This window comes from Myotis brandtii, unplaced genomic scaffold (genome assembly GCF_000412655.1).
Source record: "Myotis brandtii unplaced genomic scaffold, ASM41265v1 scaffold1098, whole genome shotgun sequence".
Lineage (NCBI taxonomy): Eukaryota > Metazoa > Chordata > Mammalia > Chiroptera > Vespertilionidae > Myotis > Myotis brandtii.
Genome location: NW_005353746.1, coordinates 55,664 through 75,681, shown reverse-complemented (window position 1 = coordinate 75,681; position 20,018 = coordinate 55,664). Strand labels below are relative to the sequence as shown.

The window sequence follows — 20,018 nt, the reverse complement described above, 5'->3', positions numbered from 1 at the left end:
GATTGCTTTGGGTAGCATGGACATTTTAATGATATTAATTATTCTAATCCATGAACATGGTATATGCTCCCACTTATCGTATCTTCCTCTCTTTCTTTTTTCAATGTCATATAGTTTTATGAGAACAGGTCTTTTACCTTCTTGGTCAAATTTACTCCTAGTTAACCTCATCTTCTTTTGGTGTTGCAATAGTAAATGAGATTATTTTCTTAGTTTCTCTTTTTGATAGTTTATTATTGTTGTATAGAAATACCACTGATTTCTAAATATTAATTTTGTATCTTGCTACATTGCTAAATTCATTTATTAGATCTAGTTGCTTCTTGGAGTCTTTAAGGTTTTCTATGTATAATATCATGCCATCTGCAAATAATGACAGTTTTACTTCTTCCTTCCATTTTGGGTATCTTTTATTTCTTCTTCTTTTCTGATCACTGTGACTAGGACTTCCAGTACTCAGTTGACATGCTTGAATTTTTAACCATTGTGTTTCTAGTCTCTGCTTGATAATCTCTAATAACATGAGTGCCTGGCAACCTTTCCATGTTCAGAGGCCTTTAACTATCAAAGTGTGTTTGTGATGTGTGTGTGTGTGTGTGTGTGTGTGTGTGTGTGTGTGTGTGTGTATGTAGGGGGAAAGAGAGAGAGAGAGAGAGAGAGAGAGAGAGAGAGAGAGAGAGAGAGAGAAACTAGTATCCAAGTCACTGTATATTTTGGTACCTCTAGAGACCCCATAATTAATACTTACGTTTGCCTTTCTAGTCTCTTTATCTAACAATCTGCTAGACATGCTAGACATAGACACAAATTCATCATTCCTTTTATTTCAAACATTCTGTATTTGCCCATTACTTGTAAGAAAAAGCCCAAACTTCTAATTACAATATACAAGCCCTTTCAAAATCAGGTCTAATCTTGATTTCAACCTTATAAATAGCCAGTCTCCCCACACAAGCAATATATACTCCAGCCACACTGGTCTCTACTATTTCCCCCAAACACTTGTACTATTTGTTTATGCCGTTTTCACTCTTCTCTGCTTAGTGAAACCCTCACCATTCTTCAAGATCCAGATCAAATGCTACCATAAAGCCTTTCCTGACCCCACCTATGCAGAGTGATTGTTGTCTTTTTATTAATACCTCTGTTGTAATATTTATCAGATTGACATTTTAACTGCATAGGAGTATTAATTTATCCTCTACCAGACAGGGTTAAGACCCAGAAGAAAGGGCTTGCACTAGCTGGTTTGGCTCAGTGGATAGAGTGTCGGCCTGCGAACTGAAGGGTCCTGGGTTTGATTCCAGTCAAGGGCACAAGCCCAGGTTGTGGGCTCAATCCCTAGTAGGGGGGTGGTAGGAGGCAGCCAATCAATGATTATCTTTCATCATTGATTTTTCTATCTTCTTTTCCCTCTCCCTTCCTCTCTGAAATCAATAAAAATATATTTTAAAAAAGAAAAGGTTTAACATGGAATCTCTATTGAATGAATGAATGAATGAATGAATGAATTGTGAATATATCTGAATAATTCAATGAAAGGTTCTAGGTATGAGTACTGAAGCTTACATTTATGCAGAGTCCAATCTAAGGATATACTAGGCCTGTCCTGCAAGGTGACTGGGGAGAAAACAAGATATAAAACTTTAGTTTAGCAAAGATTTGGAGTGATGAGTCATTCATTCAACCAGTGCTAAACTGAGCATTTGCCTTCAAGGAGTTTAGAATCTCTGACCATGAAGAATGGACATCTTTATTTTCTTAGCTTGAAGGTTTTCTAACAGAGTAGCTGTGCTGTGTGTTTTTGATCACTTATAATAAATCCAAGTTTCCCTTTCCTCCCAATAGCTCGGAAGCTGAAGAAACTTGGTAATCTGAAACTGCAGGAGGAAGGGGAGGCTTCCAGCGCCACCAGCCCAACTGAGGAGCCAACCCAGAAGCTGGCGGTGTCACACATTGAAGGCTATGAGTGTCAGCCTATCTTTCTGAATGTCCTGGAAGCCATTGAACCAGGCGTGGTGTGTGCTGGACATGACAACAATCAGCCTGACTCCTTTGCAGCCTTGCTCTCTAGCCTCAATGAACTGGGTGAAAGACAGCTTGTACATGTGGTCAAGTGGGCCAAGGCCTTGCCTGGTAAGGAAAAGGAAAGTGGAGGCATGGGATTAAAGTGATAATATTTAGTGTATGCTCCTATGGGCAAGGCAAGTACCATGTCCTGTCCATTCCTGCCCATTAACTCATGCACTTCTCACCATTACCTTGCGGGGGTAGAAAATGGTATAATCCCCACTTTAAAAATAAGGAAACGCCCTGGTCAGGTGGTCCAGTTGGTTGAAGCATCATCCCACCAAAAGGTTGCGGGTTTGGCTACTATTCCAGGCACATACCTAGGTTATGGGTTTGATCTCCATTCAGGGCTTATACGAGAGGCAACCAATTAATGTTTCTCCATCACATAGATATTTCTCTTTTTCTAAAAATCAATGAAAAATATATCCTACACTGAGGATTTAAAAAAAGAAAGGAAACTCAGAAACCAAAGAGTAGAGCAGCATTATAGAGTGTCCCATATACCTCACATCAGCACACAGCAATCATGTTTAATCTACAGACACAGTGTGAAATTTTCCTCATAATCACAGATTATATAGACATAACATTTATGTGCCTTAAGATGCATACACATGTTTACCCCAAAGATAATTTTGAGTCTGACTGGTATTATGTCTTCAATATTAACTTTAGGAACCATACCATGCACTTATAATATAGTATGGTAGAAAGAACATGGGGTTGGGAGTCAGAACATTTAGGTTCTAGTCTTAGTTCTGCTTGTAAATCATTGTGTGGTCCTTTCCCTTTATGGGTCTCAGTTTCTTTACCTGTATAATGTATGAAGAGTATTTTGGACTGAATTAATGTTTTTCAAACTTTCCTTTAAGGAACTTTAGTGCTTTTTAAAAACCTTAGGAATCATAGTGGGAGGAAATATTCAATGAATTCAGTGATAGTGAAAGAAATACAATTTTTTTTGTCTTAACTTCTTGGATACCTCCAGTGATGGGGAAATCACTTCCTCCTTAAGTCATCTGTTATTTGAACAGGACTGTTTATGAAAATATTAGAGATCCTCTATCTAAGCATTCACAAATTTTCCTTTAGCAGCCAAACTTTGTATTTCTCAAAACAACATACACAGATACTACTAGAGCTGGTTGATTTAAAACCAGTGCCTCTCCCTCACTACCCCCAGAGAAGCCTCAAGTTACTCTTGCAGAATCTTAGGACTCCAGGGAACACAGTTTGGAAACCAGTGAAAAATGAGCTCTGCCAGGATTCTCCTAGTCCTAAAATTCTGGGGTTCAAAGATTGTTTTGAAACATCAACAACCAATTTAATTCTTATGGAGTCAAAGATCAGCATGCCTTCTAATAACTGCTATTGAGAGGAAAATGTATAGAGAACAGAGAAATTTCATATGTATTACCTGATTTGGTCCTCATAAAATAGGGGTTTCCCCCTGACATTTTATAGATAAAATATACAGAAGCTCTGAGAAATGATATACTTCACTTCAGAATGTAGCAGGGCTAGAACTTGAGAGCCTAAGTCCCCTCCTGATTCCAGATTCCTTCCTCATCCCACTCCACCCATAATCTGTAGTGTTCGTGTAGTTCTGTAGCCCTGGGCTTCACAGTAAGAGGCCAAGGCCTTATTCAAGGCCACTTGGGTCATAATGTACACTAGCTGCTTTTGAAGACATTGCATGTTAGTTGCCAAACCCCAATTTTGTCTTTCCAACTCACAAGGCCCAGTCTCAGAAACCAGACCATCCCCAACACCTTCCCAGCTTGGGAAGCTGGAAGCTGAGGTTTACTAGCCAATAAGATCACTGGGAAGAAGGCCCAAGGTCTCCGGCTGTGTATACACTGTGCCAAAACAGAGGGTTCACACAGGGAGGAAAAAATACAAAAACTAAAAAGAGAAGGTTGTTTTAATTCTTATCACTTATTCAGCTGGATGTCTTGATATCATTTGTGTAACAGATTCAGTTTAATCTTTCCAAGCAGTTGCCAAGAACCTAAAAGTCCCATTTTATTGAATATAGAACCTTGTCCTATATATGATTCCATTTACTCCTCACAGAAATACTATGAATCATAAAGACTATTATTTCCATTTCAAATGACAAGGCTCAGAAAGGTTAACTAATTTGTTCCATTTTGGTTACTTAACAAATGGACCCAGAACTTAGACTCATACCCTCTGATTTCTAATTTGATGGTCTTAACAATAACCTATTGCAAATCATTTTGGCAGAATTTGTATGACTAGGAGTCACTGGCTTTCCTTAGTCCAACCCTCAGGATGGGGAGTCCTCTCATAATATTAACAAGTCTACAAGATAGTATCATTTCACCATCTACTTCAAGCAAGGAAATGACCTCTGATCCTAAGTCATTTAAAATAATAGTTTTTAAAAAGCCAATTACCATGTTCACAAGACCTGTTGTTTATATTATGAATAATCACCTAGAAGTTCAAGTTATTTGTTCATTCAACAGATTGAGTTCCTGTCTTGTGCAAGGCACTATACTAGGCACCTACTCAGAAAAATTTTGTTTTAAACTTTTTTGTGATGGTGATGATATATGTAAATTGCCTAGCAAGGTACCTAGTACATTAATAAGTGATAACTATTAATTGAGGGTGGGTGAGTAGACAATGTGTATACAGTATATTTGTAATCAGGTGTACCTGGTTTGGAATCTTAGCTATACACTAGTTAGTTGTTTGACCATGAGCAAATCACATGTGCTTCTGTTTCCTCATTTGTGGAGGTGGTACAACAATCTCTACCTTACAAATTGTTATCAACATAGAAACTGTATATAAAGTGCACCTAGTACAGTAGCTGAAACATAATAGATGCTCAGTAACTAGTAGGTCATTACAGTGAGACTTGAGTGCTCTGCCACTGCTTTCACTCATATATCAATTTAAGTTGCCACATGCATGGGTCCCAATGATGAATTGTTTTCTTTGAAGATGTTGACTGTCTGGTGCACTAGAGCAGCATAGATTTCTTATCTGGACCTTCTTTGGCCATGTGCTCCCTGATAAGACATGATACTACAGGTTTCCACTGCAGATTGCTAAGAAATGATGTTGATTGGATTCTAGTGAGAAAACAGAATCTCAAATAAATTGCCTTTACATTTAAACCTATTTGGTGTGTTTCAAAACCTGAAAATGACTCCTGTCTATTTCTCCTGAACAGCCTAACACAGTGCCAAACAAGTGTTTGAGTGAGTGTGTGCTGAAGGAAACCTGTAGGCTGGAGCTACTGTTTCCTCAAGTCATTCATTCCTTGATAGCTATGCTCTCTGAGCAGGTTTCTTCAAAGGCTGGACATTAGAGAATAGTGTTAGGTATTGTAATCAGATTAGACCTATAGAAAAATTAGCCAACTTTGTTGCTGATGTATAGACAGTAAATAGGCTTGAGTGCTAAGCTGCTCTCAGTAAGGACCATAAATTAGTGTTACAGCCAAACTAAATTTTTCTTTTTGCTCCTCGTTGTTAGTTCTCTGCTATCTCAAGGATGGGAAAAGAAGCCATCAGTATAGACAGCTCCCTTGGTACTTGTACAGTTTAAACCTCATCACCCCTATGCACCCTAACATTCACATACTCACCAGCCAAGGCTTTACTTGCTTTCCATTGCCTCACATCTCAGAGGTTCAGGGTTCAAGTTTCCAGGTCCCCTCTCCAAGAGATCCTTAGATGCTCCATGCTTGGCCCCTGCATTTATCTCCTACTAGGAAGAGTCAGTACCAGGCATTCTATCCTGGAGCTTCAGTGAGGAAATACTCTGGAGTCTGTGGCTCCAGCTAGTCTGTAAAGATGGGAGGCACGGGCCTTGGAGCTAAGATTGCAGCCAAGGATGGTGATATGAGGGACTCTAGAATCCCTGATGTCTGATAGGCTTAGGACATAAAAGAAAGGGGAAATGGGGTGTGTGGGTGGGCAAGGATCAACCAAGCCTTACAATGTGTTTAGATATTGTAGACTTTAGGCTGGAGTCTATGGCTAGTAAAAGCTCATGACCTCAGTATTTCCTGAGCTTGTCCTTAAGCAGTAGAGTGGAAAATACACTGGACAAGAGAATTAGAACACCTGCACTAGTACCAGTTCTGCCATATATAGGCTGTAAGACCTTGGGGAAATCAGTTAACCTCTCTGGCCCTTAGGTTCCTTGTTGTCAAGATAAGTATCACATCACCTACTTGCTAGGGTTATTATGAGGTACAATGAAGTCATCAATAAGAAAGTTAGAAGCATTATCTAAATTCATGGAGCATTTCTAATGAGGTATAGCAAGACAAAATTTCAAATAATTCTGGAACTGTTGGGGAGAAGAGAAATGAAATGCTGGTAGGGGATGAGCTCTGAGGTTATGGTTTAAGCATCCCTCTGTTTAGAACCCTCCATGAGAACATAGCTATATCTATGTGGTAGAGGTAGCATCGGGGAAACTTTGTTCTCTGAGCTTAAGGGAGGTAATCTGGAGTTCATCCCACTTTATAAAATTAAAATAAATTGAGGGTCTTTAGTCCATTTAATTAATATTTTTTAAATGCCTACTCAAATATCTGAATTATGCTATGTACTAAGAAATAAAATATGAATAAGAAGGAGTGGTCCCTGTCTTCAAGAAGCTCCAAGTCTAATGGGGGAGACAGATGTGTATATAGATAAATTCCAATACTGTGTAATGAATGCTATAATTAGGTGGGGTTATACAAGGTTTAATTAGAAGGTAAATGAAGAATTATTAAGTCTTCTGCTTGGATGAGTGGGAAAAAGCTTCACAGAGGAGGTACCCTTTCAGTGAAAACTTGAATGCTGAGTACATATTTATTAGGTGGAGAACCTGAGGAAGGAAGAAGGCATTCCAGGCAAAGGCAACTGCCTGTGCAGAGAAATAGACGCATGAGAAAGCATGTTGTATTCAGCAAATTATAAGTTTTTCAGAATATCTAGAACCTAGATTATGAGAAGGCAAATGGCAAGAAATTAGTCTAAGTAGGCAGGTAATGAAGGGCCTGTTTGTGTATAACAATGGTAATAGGGCAAAAATAGCAGTAGAGTCAGCTACTTGTTGAACAACAACAAAAAAAATAATAATAATGGAGAGAAAGTGGGAGGCAGAAAGAAAGTCAGATGATAAAGAGCCTGAATGTAGTGTGGAAAAGGCAGTGGCTGTCAAAAGCATGTACCATACATTATGTAATAATACCCTATTCCCAGAGTTGTTAGAGGGACAAATAAGATTATAGCTAGAAAAGAGCTTTATAAATTGAATAGTGCTGTTCATGTGGGAGAAATGATTATTACACTGCATCTTCGGAAAGGCATAGCGATCAAGAGCACAGGCTTTGGAGTCAGGCTGCTCGGCTTTGGACCTTGGTGTGCCATTTACTAGCCTTATGATCTTGGACAAGTTCTATAACCTTTCTGTGACTCACTTTTACTGATTCACAGAATGGGGATAATAATAGTACCTACATTATCGGATTGTTGTGAGGTTTAAATGAGTTAATATAAGTAGCATGCTTAGAAAAAGTGTATTTTTTGAAAACAGTCAATAAGTGTTAGATTAGTCTTTTCTAACTGATAATGCCCCTTTTGCCTCCATCATCATCTCATTTGAGCAGCTCAGTGAAACAGAGAAGGCAAGGAATATTATCTCCACCACATAGCTTACTTTCTTTCCGCTCCCCAGCACTGGTGGTTCCTGGGGCTCTTCATGGGCTGTCTGAGAGCTAGAGATTCTCAGGACAGCAGATGCCCAGATTTTATCCAGCCCACCATTCCCCAGTCTGACCATTGTCTCTTCTCCATCTCCAGGCTTCCGAAACTTGCATGTGGACGACCAGATGGCAGTCATTCAGTACTCATGGATGGGGCTCATGGTGTTTGCCATGGGCTGGCGGTCCTTCACCAATGTCAACTCCAGGATGCTCTACTTTGCCCCTGACCTGGTTTTCAATGAGTAAGTGCTCATAAGCCCAAAACTCACATAAACACAGCATCCTGGCTATGTCTGTTTGATGGTAATGATGGTAGTAACAGTGGTGGCTAGCCCATTTAACCTATATATGAGGCAGTAGAGGCCCCTTCTAGCTTGTACAATCTGAGGTGCCTTTGCTTGACAAGAAGGCAAATTGGTAGGAGACAAGGGAGGGGGGTGATACTGAGGCCATCCCTTTCCCACCCAAGACCCAACCTTGGTATTTTGGTCATGTTTCTGACATGCTTTTTAACCTATCTCAAAACCTCATATCAAGGTCCTTTCCATTCACTCTGACCAGCATAGGGAATGGGCATAGAGACTCTAGCTGTGAGGGCTAAAGTTCTTTTGGTCCCTTTTGCTCATCAAGGGCTACTGCCAGTCACCATTTGTTGAGCAACTCCTTTATGCCAGAACTATACTAGATACTTTCTAAATCCTTCTCATTGAATCCTCATGAAAACCAGATTTCCCCTTTGTAAAGATAATTTTTAATGAATGAGAAAAATTAGGCTCAACAAAATAAAGTGACTCACCCAAGTTAACAGAGCTAGTGCATGTTGGCAACAGATTTCAAAATATGTCTGTGTAACCCCAAGTTTTTATACTTCTTCATGGTGGTTAGTGATGGTGAAGAGCAGCTCCATCACTCTGGCCATGTGACTTTGGCCCTGTCACTTTTCTTCTCTTAAAAACAGGTTTAATTAATGCTTGCCCTGCCACCAGTTCTATTTATCATTTATAAATTTGTCCAAGGGTTCAGATTTTGAAATTACACTGGTATTGACTAAAATCTGTTCATCATTGTCTTTGAGCAGGACCTTTGAATTTCCTGTCCCTCAGTTTCCTCATCTGTTAACTAAATAGAACTTTTTCAAATGGTTTCTTATGATGACTCTAAAATGGGAGTTAATGGGTATGAAATGTCTGGCCCATAATCAGGGGTCCTCAAACTACAGCCCGCGGGCCACATGCGGCCCGCCGAAAACATTTATCCGGCCCGCTGGGTGTTTTTGCCGCCGCTGCCTGTCCTGCTTAGCAGCCAACTCATCCCGGGCCTGCAGTGCGCATGTGTGGAATGTCTAAGGGACAGTGAACTGGCCCCCTGTTTAAAAAGTTTGAGGACCTCTGCCCATAATGGACAATAAATAAATAAAAAGTACATTTCTGATACTTTCTCCAATAGTGATATTCTTTTCCACTTCTGTTTGGGGTCCCTTGATGGCATTGTGAATGTAGCTAGTCAGAAAAATATTCCCAAGGACTTTGAATTAGTCTCACCACAGAGAATCCCTTTGGTCAGGGCAAAAATTGACCTTCTTTTCTCTCCAGTCCTCTAACTGAGAAGAACCTTAAAATAAATTCTACAGGCCAGTAGTTCCTTCTAGTACAGCAATGTGGAGGAAAATAAGCACCCCCAGATGCCCTTTTGCAAGCCATCCAGCCCTGTTAGTCAGAAGCTAAGAATAACCATTGGGCTTTTGGCATGACCTGCTTTGTGGTTTCCAAATCTCTAAAGAGTTACCCAGGATACCATCTTCTGGGGCAGGCCTTAAAAATCCCCCTTTATGTTAATCTCTCAAACCCATCCTCCTACTGCTCTCCAGTGATTGAATCAACTCCTTATGCACCTGCAAGACCCTCACCATTCAGAGCCCTAAGACCTTCGCAAAGTGATAATTGCCTATTTTCTAAATCTTAAATTTCCTTCTCTGCCTCTGCATAAGTATGTGGTACCTCACCTCAGCTTTCTGGCCCATTCCCATGTATTTCATCAAAAGGTACCACAGCCCTAGCCAGTTTTTGCTCAGTGGATAGAGCATCAGCCTGACACTGAAAGATCCTGGGTTTGATTCTGGTCAAGAGCACGTACTTTGGTTGCAGGCTTAATCCCCAGCCCTGGTCTGGCCGCATGCAGGAAGCAACCAATGGATATGTCTCTCTCACATCAGTGTTTCTCTAGCTCTGTCTCTCCCCTTCCCCTCCATTCTCTCTAAACAAATCAATGGAAAAATATCTTTAGGTGAGGATTAACAATAACAATAAAGGTACCACAGGAAGGTGCCACACGTAAACGCCAGTACTAGCATTCTCCCACAACCACATCAAATTTACAACTAAAATACAGAACAACCATCATTTAGAAACACCTGAAATCTGACTGAATGGAAGTCCTATAACTAGAGAAGTAAAGAAGGAAGCACATTGAGACTAGTAGGAGGGGCAGAAGCGTAGAATGGGCTGGTACGACACCCACATGTGGCATGTTTTTAATCGGGAGGGATATCTTGGCTGAGTAGAACTCCCGTGAGGAGCAAGCAGTCCCAGCCACACACCAGGCCCCCAGCCCAGGATTCCAGAGCTTGGAAGAGAAGTCCCTGTAACTTTGGGCTGTAAAAACCAGTGGCGATTGTAGTTGAGTGACAGGGAGGCAGCCAGAGACCCAGACAGGTCCTCTTATAGTGCCAGTGCACAGATGTCTTCGGATTCACTTTCTCCGAGTTCCAGTGCTAAGGCAGCAGCTTGAAAGAATCTAGGGGGATACAGGGATGAACTAAATTGTCTGTCATCAGGGCAAGAACTGGGAAGCAGCTTTCTCACAGACGAAAGTGCTGGGAACTTCCCCCAACAGAGCTGACTGGCAGGCACCATATCTGAGTCTCCATCAATTGGTAGAGTGCTCTTGTGTAGTAGGTATCCTGTAGAGCCCAGTGGCTCAGCCTCCCTAGTCACCTCAGCTGGGCACTCTAGGTATGCCCACATTTTTTGCCCCACCCTGGTGACTCCCTGAGATCCTGCCCCACCCAAGCTGTTTGCAGTGTCTTTTCCATATGAATGGCATGTTCTGGCTCAGGCTTCAGACTTTCCTAAAACCTCTCAAACCAGCATCAGCTGGACTCAATGTGCTCTATACTTCTCGATAAGTGGCCAGGACTGACACTAGCAGCAACTTGACAAGGTTCACAGCTTGGCCTCTCCTGGATACATACTAGTCCAACACAAGTAGCAGCCATCTACAGATTGCTCTGTAGCTTGTGCTGGGTGGCCCCAGGCATGACATAGACAGTGGCTGACTTTACACCTCTCAGGAGGCCCCAGAGCCAGTGCACCTGGTGGAGTTTCAGACCATGCCATATTACAACTCTATCACATCCATGAGCAACACACTAAAGGGCTGGACTTGGTGAGCACCAAAGCCCCACTGAAGCAAGTCCTGCTACATAAGGGTGTCTTACACAGCAGCTCTTCCATGGTAGTCACAGCTGGTCCTCACAGCCAATTGGTATGGGGGTAAATTCCTCCCAGTGATGCCAACAGTATTCAAGGCTCAACTACAACAGGATAGTGCACATAAATGACACAGAGGCATACCTAGAGTGCCCAGATCAGGCGATTAGGAAGGCTGAGCAAATAGGTCCTACAGGACACCTACTACACAAGGCCACTCTACCAATTCCCAGAGATGTAGCAGCTCTACCTAATACATAGAAACAAACATAGGGAAGCAGCCAAAATGCAGAGACAAAGAAACATGTCAAAAATGAAAGAAAGAAGAAATCTCCAGATAAAGAACTAAATGAAATGGAAGGAAGCAAACTATTAGATACAGAGTTCAAAATAATAGTTATAAGGATGCTTAAAGAACTTAATGAGAACTTCAAGGATTTTAGTGAGAATATCAAGGAACTTACTGAGAATTTTAAGGAAATAAGTGAGAACATCAAAGACATAAAAAAAGGACCAGTCAAAAATGAAGGATACACTAACTGAAATGAAGAATACTTTACAGGCAATAGTAGAGTAGAGCATGCCGAGGATGAAATAAGTGATTTGGAATATGAGGAAGCAAAAAACACCCAATCAGAAGAGCAAAAAGTAAAAAGAATCCAAAATTATGAAGATAGTGTAAGGAGCCTCTAGGAAAACTTCAAGTGCATCAATATTCACATTATGGGGGTGCCTGAAGGAGAAGAGAGGGAGCAAGAAATTGAAAACCTATTTGAAGAAATAATGACAGATAACTTCCCCTACCTAGCGAAAGAAATAGATTTACAAGTCCAGGAAGCACAGAGAGTCCCAAACAAGAAGAACCAAAAGAGGCCCACACCAAGACACATCATAATTAAAATGCCAGAGGTTAAAGACAAGAGAGAATCTTAAAATCAGCAAGATAAAAGCAGTTAGTTGCCTACAAAGGAGCACCTATATGACTGCCAGCTGATTTCTCAACAGAAACTTTGAAGGCCAGAAGGGAGTGGCAAGAATTAGTCAAAGTGATGAAAATAAAAAACTGACAACCAAGATTACTCTACCCAGCAAAGCTATTATTTAGAATAGAAGGTCAGATAAAGAGTTTCACAGACAAGAAAAAGCTGAAGGAGTACATCAAAACCAAACCAGTATTACAAAAAATGTTAAATGTTGAAGGAGAAGGAGAAGAAGAAGAAGGAGAAGAAGAAGAAGGAGAAGAAGAAGAAGAAGAAGAAGAAGAAGAAGAAGAGGTCAAAATATGAGCAATAAAATAGCAATAAATACATATCTATCAATAATTGAATCTAAAATTCAAAATGAACAACAAGGAATCTAATGAACAAAATAACCTGATTAATAAAATAGAACCAGAGGCATGGAAACATGAAACAGACTAATGAATCTCAGTGCAAAGGGGTGAGAGGGGCAGGAAGAGATTAACCAAAGAACTTATATGCACATTTGCTTTACATAGGGACCTATGGTGAAGGCCTGGTGTAGGGCAGGATCTGGATCTGGGTGGAGGAGGGTAATGGGGGAGGATATGGGAAACATCTTCAATACTCTCAAGAATAAAGATCTAAAAAAATAAAAAATAAATGCTTTTACTGCCCCCCCCCAGAAAAAAAAGGTACCACAGGACTACCCACATGGTCTTAAATACATCAAGCCCCAGAGCTCCTGAAAAAATAGGTGCCCCCTGTCCCCTTCTTCTCATAGGAACCCACTATGCTAGAGCTCTTGGAATTCCTAAAAAACATCAAAACCAATGTTTCTCAACAGGGATGTTGTTGACGTTTTTGGAGGAATACTTTTTCATTGCACAGAAAGTTCCCACATATTGGAATATGTTTAACATTCCTGGTACCTGTCCACTATATACCAAATAAAACTCCAGTCACTGTGACAGTTTAGCACCCAATATGGAGACAGTAATCTCTAGTTGAAAAACACTAATTGCTGTTAGCCTCATTAAGGTACTAGTAATAGGGAGACTGAATCCCAAAGAGAGAGACAAGGAATCTGAGCCAACCCATTTGCTGATTTCTCTTATATCAAACCCTATCATGAGCCCTGCATTTTTCTTTGTTCCTGACCTTTTTGGGAAACACATATAAGGGTAATGAGCTTGAACTCTACCTGTATGACCTTTGGTAAATTACTTAACTTCCTTGAATCTCATTCTTCTCATCTGTTGAATGGTGAATAGTGTGATAATGGCACCTTCCTATATGTAATTTATTGAGCACTTAAGAATTGCCAGGCACCGTGCTCAGTGTTCTCCAATTTTCATTTCCCCTCTTTTACTCCCACCTACCTCTGCTCTCCTGAATTCCATTCTTGACCCCATGTTCCCTACCTTCTACTCTCTTTCCCTTTCTTTCCTTTTAACTATTTCCTTATTCTTTTTGCCCTTTCTCTCCCTTTTCTGTTCCTATCTTTTCTGAATTTCTTCTGTTGCCTTTCTCCCCATCTTTCCCTAATTTCTCTGTTCTTGGGGCTTGTAGCAGTGTTACAGCAGTCCTGCATGCCAGGAGCATGATATCAATGGTAGGTAAAAAGACTGCAGTGTTGTTATCAACAGAGTCCTGGAAGTACAATAAAGACCAGAACAGATCCAGGCCCCAGAGTCAGCAGATGTTATTAAAAAATTCTCTATATTGAAAGAGCTTGGAGCAACAGTGTTTTGGTCAATTGACTTGTGCTACTACCTAAATACTTCTTTCCAGTTGCGCTCCAGTCAGAATTGAATATTTCTACACCATCCACCTCCTCCCCCCTTTCTTTAGGCCAACCAAAATTTCTCTGAGATAGAGTGTTGAGCTTCCATCCACCTAGTGCCAGAGATACTCAGGTTGTGGACTATGCTAGTGGTTTGGGAACCAAAATATTAAACCACAACCTTCAGTCACAATCTGGGAGGTCTTTTTCCTTACCACTTAAGTGGGTGTCACATTCCTTTTACTTTTTCCACAAGATATATAATTTCTCTCTCTCTCTCTCTCTCTCTCTCTCTCACAATTTATGGAGTGCTGAAAACCAAGAATGCCTACCAGCTAGAGGATGCTGTATTTTCTCTGAGAGGCTTGCTATAGACCAGTGATAGCGAACCTATGACACGCGTGTCAGAGGTGACACGTGAACTCATTTTTTTGGTTGATTTTTCTTTGTTAAATGGCATTTAAATATATAAAATAAATATCAAAAATATAAATCTTTGTTTTACTATGGTTGCAAATATCAAAAAATTTCTATATGTGACACGGCACCAGAGTTAGGTTAGGGTTTTTCAAAATGCTGGCACGCCGAGCTAAAAAGGTTCGCCATCACTGCTATAGACAGTCATGGAAAAGAGAGTTTGCTTCCCATAAGAAGCTTGGGCACTTCCCTATATAATTTATAGGTGATAATGTGATGATCTGTTCACAAGTCACTATAATGAAAACAGCTCACACTGTTTATAACTCCCAAAATGTAGTAAGGAGCAGCCAATATATGAGGGTTAAGCTCTTCCTCAGCAGGGGACCTTTACATTGAACATTCAGAAACACTTCCTGGATGATTTGATAAACATTTGAACTCATTTTGAAGGGACAATGGATGAATCTCCTTCCTTAGGAGCATTTAAATAAATACTTAAATTTTTTGTATGGGAAATGGCATTCAAGACAAGAGGCAGGGAAATTGATAAGATGAACTACTACTATAGTCACTTAAGAATCTTGGTATCCTTACTTTAAGACTTGATTTCTAAGTCCTGTCTCCTATAAAATCTCCAAGTTGTGATACCTGGAAGGCATGTTCTGGCTCTGGATGTAGCTAGGTTATTGAAAATGTAGTCAGAGAGACCATGTGTCTGGCCCATTTTGGTTAGACTTGTCTGTCCCTGTCTCAGGAAACAGGAGGGACACAGGAACCTGGAAGTTCCATGTGTTTACCCATATCCTGACCAGGAGAGATGAGTAGTTATCAGGATTTTTTTTTTTTTAGTGGGGGAATATCAACCTTGTTTCTTGCCATTGAAGTACTAACAAGAGGAACACCAAGCTCTTCTTGGAGAACCTGGCGAGGGGAGATCAACGAGAGACATTCTCTTGGACTTGTTATAAACCTTCCTCATTTCTCCCCTTCTTCTGTGTGTCTCTTTCTCAGGTACCGCATGCATAAGTCCCGGATGTACAGCCAGTGTGTCCGAATGAGGCACCTCTCTCAAGAGTTTGGATGGCTCCAAATCACCCCCCAGGAATTCCTGTGCATGAAGGCACTGCTGCTCTTCAGCATTAGTAAGTGCCTGGAGGGCTAGGGAATGTCCTTGGGGGCCTAGGGGCTCAGAGAACAGTTGCTTTTTTCATTAAAGTGTTATCAGCTCTTGGACATTTCCCTTTCGTTTTCACCCTTCCCACTCCATTCTCCCTTAGCATCATTTTGCTTAACAAGGATAAATTTCATAGATAAAGACCAATGTCATTGCTAAAATTCATCCTCCATTAGATTTCCGCCTATCCTGATCCTCTCTTTGGGATAAAACCTTTTGGCTGATTGTAGCAGACCTCTGAAGTTTTCCATACCTTCTACCATAGAATCAGGCAAGGCCTACCTTATATTTCTTGCAGGGCAGAAGGGACTGCCTCCTAGAAAGAACTTCCTCCCCTGCCAACAAGAGAAGGTCTATGTAAATAACTCAGACAGAGTTTATTTGGCATCCAAAAATGTTTCTGTAATGTCTCTTCTAAGCAGAGTGCTCTTTTAGCTGATAAATGAGTCAAAATTTGGTATTCAAAGTTATGTGTTTTAATTGTCTAAATCAGAACTACTCTGTGGATAATGTAAAATCACAGGTCCTAAGAAATGTGATAAGAAGACTAGAAAAAGGAAAGGTTAAGCACATTGTATGTATTTGATGCTCTTCAAGTTGGGTCCAGCTAGCCTTTCCCCTAAGACCTTTCTGGCAAACTGAAGGCCCCAGACATACAGACTTCAGCTGCAGGAAATCAAGTAGATGGTTCCCTCCCTGTGGGGTGGGTGTCAAGTTTGTGGCCAGAAAACTTGGTGCTTTATCTAATGCTCCTTTGTGGGCATGCTTCCCCTCCCCATTCTGTCTTCATCCCACATCAGTTCCAGTGGATGGGCTGAAAAATCAAAAATTCTTTGATGAACTTCGAATGAACTACATCAAGGAACTTGATCGTATCATTGCATGCAAGAGAAAAAATCCCACATCCTGCTCAAGGCGCTTCTACCAGCTCACCAAGCTCCTGGACTCTGTGCAGCCTGTAAGCAAATGATGGAGGGTGCCTTGTCAGGGAGAGCTGCCTGATAGAGCCAAATGATAGTATGTTCTTCTAGGGTCTGGCACCACCTGTTGGGAGGTGCTTCCATACTCCTCTTACTTTGAGTGTGGTCCAGGAAGAAAATGCAATGGAGAAGAAATGAACACAGGTCACGATGTCCCAGCTGGATGTTGTGAAAGAGGTGGAGGAGTTGAGAACAGAGCAGTTGGGACTCAGGGAATGGGCTTAGACCAGATAAGTTCTCTGGGCAGACAAAACAGACCTGGATGTTTTCCCCCTCTTCTTTGAGTCACGAGTGTGAGTTTTTGTGCATACACCGTTTGTGTTTCTGAGTGTGTGTGTGTGTGTGTGTGTGTGTGTGTGTGAGAGAGAGAGAGAGACAGAGACAGAGAGACACAGAGAGAGAGAGACAGAGAGAGAGAGAGGAGCCCTGGGGAAGAGGAATACTTAGTCCTGAGTCAGAGAGTTTACAATGGTGTAAGAGATCTCTTGGGAACCCTCAGTGATTCTATGGAGGTCATTTAGAGTGCACGCGCGCACACAGACACACACACACACACACACACACACACACACACACAAACACACACACACACACAACCAAGAATAGGGAAGGAGAAAAAGCAAAGGTGGGAGTAAGAGCCTGATAGAAGTCAACTCTTTGTCAACCCTTATTTCTTATTTCCTCCCTCTCTTATTGTCCCCCCCTACAGATTGCACGAGAGCTGCACCAGTTCACTTTTGACCTGCTAATCAAGTCGCACATGGTGAGCGTGGACTTTCCAGAAATGATGGCAGAGATCATCTCTGTGCAAGTACCCAAGATCCTTTCTGGAAAAGTCAAGCCCATCTATTTCCACACTCAATGAAGCTTTGGAAGCCCCCATTTCCTCACCCCACCTCACTCCCCTTTTCAGATATCTTCTGCCTGTTATAACTCTGCACTATTTCTCTTCTGTGCCTTGGGGAATTTCCTCTATTGATGTGTAGTCTGTCAAGAAGATGTTCCTGAATCCTGTTTGCCAGACTTTTTTCTATTTTCCTTCTTTCTCCCCGCCCCCCACCTCCCCATCTGACCCTCCCATGGCACTTTCAGACTCTGCTCTCTGCAATGAATGTCTCTTATCTGTGTTTTGAATGGTGTTATATTTCTTTAAATCTGTGATGATCCTCATGTGGACCAGTGTCAAGTTGTGCTTGTTTATAGCAGTGTGCTGTGTGCCAGCCACACAAATGTTTACTCACTTAGTGCCACGGGAAGTTTACGGAGCTAAGAGTATCTGGGAAAACCAAAAGTCAAACAAACAAACAAACAAAAACCAAAAAAACTTTCTAGGATATTTTTTCCTTTCAAAAATATAAAAACAAACAAATCCCCAAAGACGCTAACAGTGACTAGAATAAGGTGAGCATTACAAGACCATGGGGAGTCATTGCTATTTTTCAAAACCCTCCCTCCCAGAGTTTCTGCATAAAGCTTTTTCCATTAGAGGGCAGGATGGCTCCAAAACTGAGTTGGGGGAGGGGAGAGACAGATTTAAGACAGGACAAAGAGGACAGCTAAATCACCAATATCTGCTCACAGTCTTGGTCCCTGAGGTCTAGACTGCTCAACTGCAGTGCAATTCATTGTACTGAAAGTGTTCTTCTTATTTAAAAACTTGTCTGCATGTGAATGCCTCCCCCACTCCAATCTCTTTCTCTCACCCTCTGCCTCCATGCTCAAATTGACTTTCAATAGCTTTTCTAAGAACTTTGAACAAATGTTCTCTTTAGCCAAAACTTGGACACTTCCACTAAAGAGTAAGACCAGCAAGAAAGAGAAGAGAGATCTGACTTTTTGGAAGGCCCCATTCAGATCCAGGTCTGCTTTCCCATTTATGGGCCAAGGAGGAACTTGGGGCTGGAGTTAGAGGAAAAGGAAGTGGTGATTTGGCTCTTCTCCATTTAGGACACTGAAGAATTGATCCCTCCTTGCCCCCACCTTTAAAAGACCTGAATGCTTTTAGCCTGATTCCATGCTGAAGGTTCCTCCACCCTCCTTCAGTGTTTTGTGGGCCTGAACTTCACCAAAAACAGTGGTGAAATTTTCCCACTTCTCTAGACATGTTCACAGACTCTTTGCTAAGAGCCCCCATCACAAAGAAGGCTAACAAGCAGCAGATTTAACATTTATTTCTAAATGCAGTAGACTCAAAGACTTCTTACCAAGTATCTCTCATCAACTACCAGATCTTCTCTTCATCCCTTAGACAAACTGGAAAGAAGGCATCAATAGATTGGACAAGCTTGGCGACTTGCCTTTGTCCCCCAGAGATGGTACCTTCCTACCAAGTGGAAAAAAGCCCATTTTCTCCTTCAGTGCAGCTAAAGGGGCAACCCATATTGGGGTTAAAGAGAAAATTCATTCAGTTACCAGGCTGGGAAGAATGGGGCACTAGAAGCAGAAACCCTGTAAATGCTCTCCTTGCCACTCAGCATATTCACCTGCAGAAGTCATGGGAAGAAGAGAGAAGAAAGCAAGAGGAGACTGACTACTAAATTAAGAGGCAAAGTTTAAAGCCAGATGGGTACCATCTGGTGAATTTACTCCTCCTCCTCCTCCTCTGCTGCAGATTATGTGCTCTGACTTTGACCATACTCAGCCAGACTCCCCACCTATGTTGCTGCCTGTCAGTCAGAGGGAAGCTGAAACATTGAGACGACAGGACCATGGCCTCTTTGCAAAGTTCTGGTTGGTGTGGCTCCAATGGGCTGCCACCCATGAACTCAGGGTGTGTTCCTGGGACACTGGTTTCATATAGACATTTGGCACACCTCTATTCTGTTGACTTTGTTCCCTAATCCCAAGTGAAGAGGGAATGCCCAACTACTTTCTCATCTTGGCCACTGCCTCCTCACTTAGCTCTTTAATTCATCTGCTAAACTCAAGGAATTAGAAGCCAGTCAACAAGATGCCCATTTCAGTTGGTTCACTTTACTTGTTGAGAAGATAGTTTCTGAGTGATCTGATATGACCTACATGGGTTTCCTCCCCTGATTTCTGTGTTGATATTAATAGCCAAAAGAACTTGCAAAAACAGTTTCTTTAAATAACAAGGGAGAGAGGAACCTAAGATGGGTGATATACCAATCCAAGACTGCTGGATAAAACTAATACGGGCAGGTTGTCTTTCTGGCGTAAGATAGACAAATTCTGTTTTTCTTTGTTATTACACCATTTGGCTTATATAAGCTCACAGGATCACTTTTTGCTATTTTATTATTTTTTAAATATATTTTATTGATTTTTTACAGAGAGGAAGGGAGAGAGATAGAGAGTCAGAAACATCAATGAGAGAGAAACATCGATCAGCTGCCTCCTGCACATCTCCTACTGGGGATGTGCCCGCAACC

General features: G+C 41.4%; 1 protein-coding gene across 2 annotated transcripts in view; it reads left to right on the top strand.

The window, feature by feature from the left end:
• The window catches only part of AR (androgen receptor), a 276,767-nt gene extending 256,844 nt beyond the window's left edge, over positions 1-19,923 (top strand). For both annotated transcript variants that reach the window (XM_014543636.1, XM_014543628.1), the window contains exons 5-9: positions 1,849-2,136; positions 7,917-8,061; positions 15,484-15,614; positions 16,447-16,604; positions 17,336-19,923. In XM_014543636.1, coding sequence (XP_014399122.1) covers positions 1,849-2,136; positions 7,917-8,061; positions 15,484-15,614; positions 16,447-16,604; positions 17,336-17,491 — 878 coding nt within the window. In that variant the 3' untranslated portion in view covers positions 17,492-19,923. The remainder of the gene's footprint in view (positions 1-1,848; positions 2,137-7,916; positions 8,062-15,483; positions 15,615-16,446; positions 16,605-17,335) is intronic.
• The last annotated feature ends 95 nt before the right edge of the window (positions 19,924-20,018 follow it).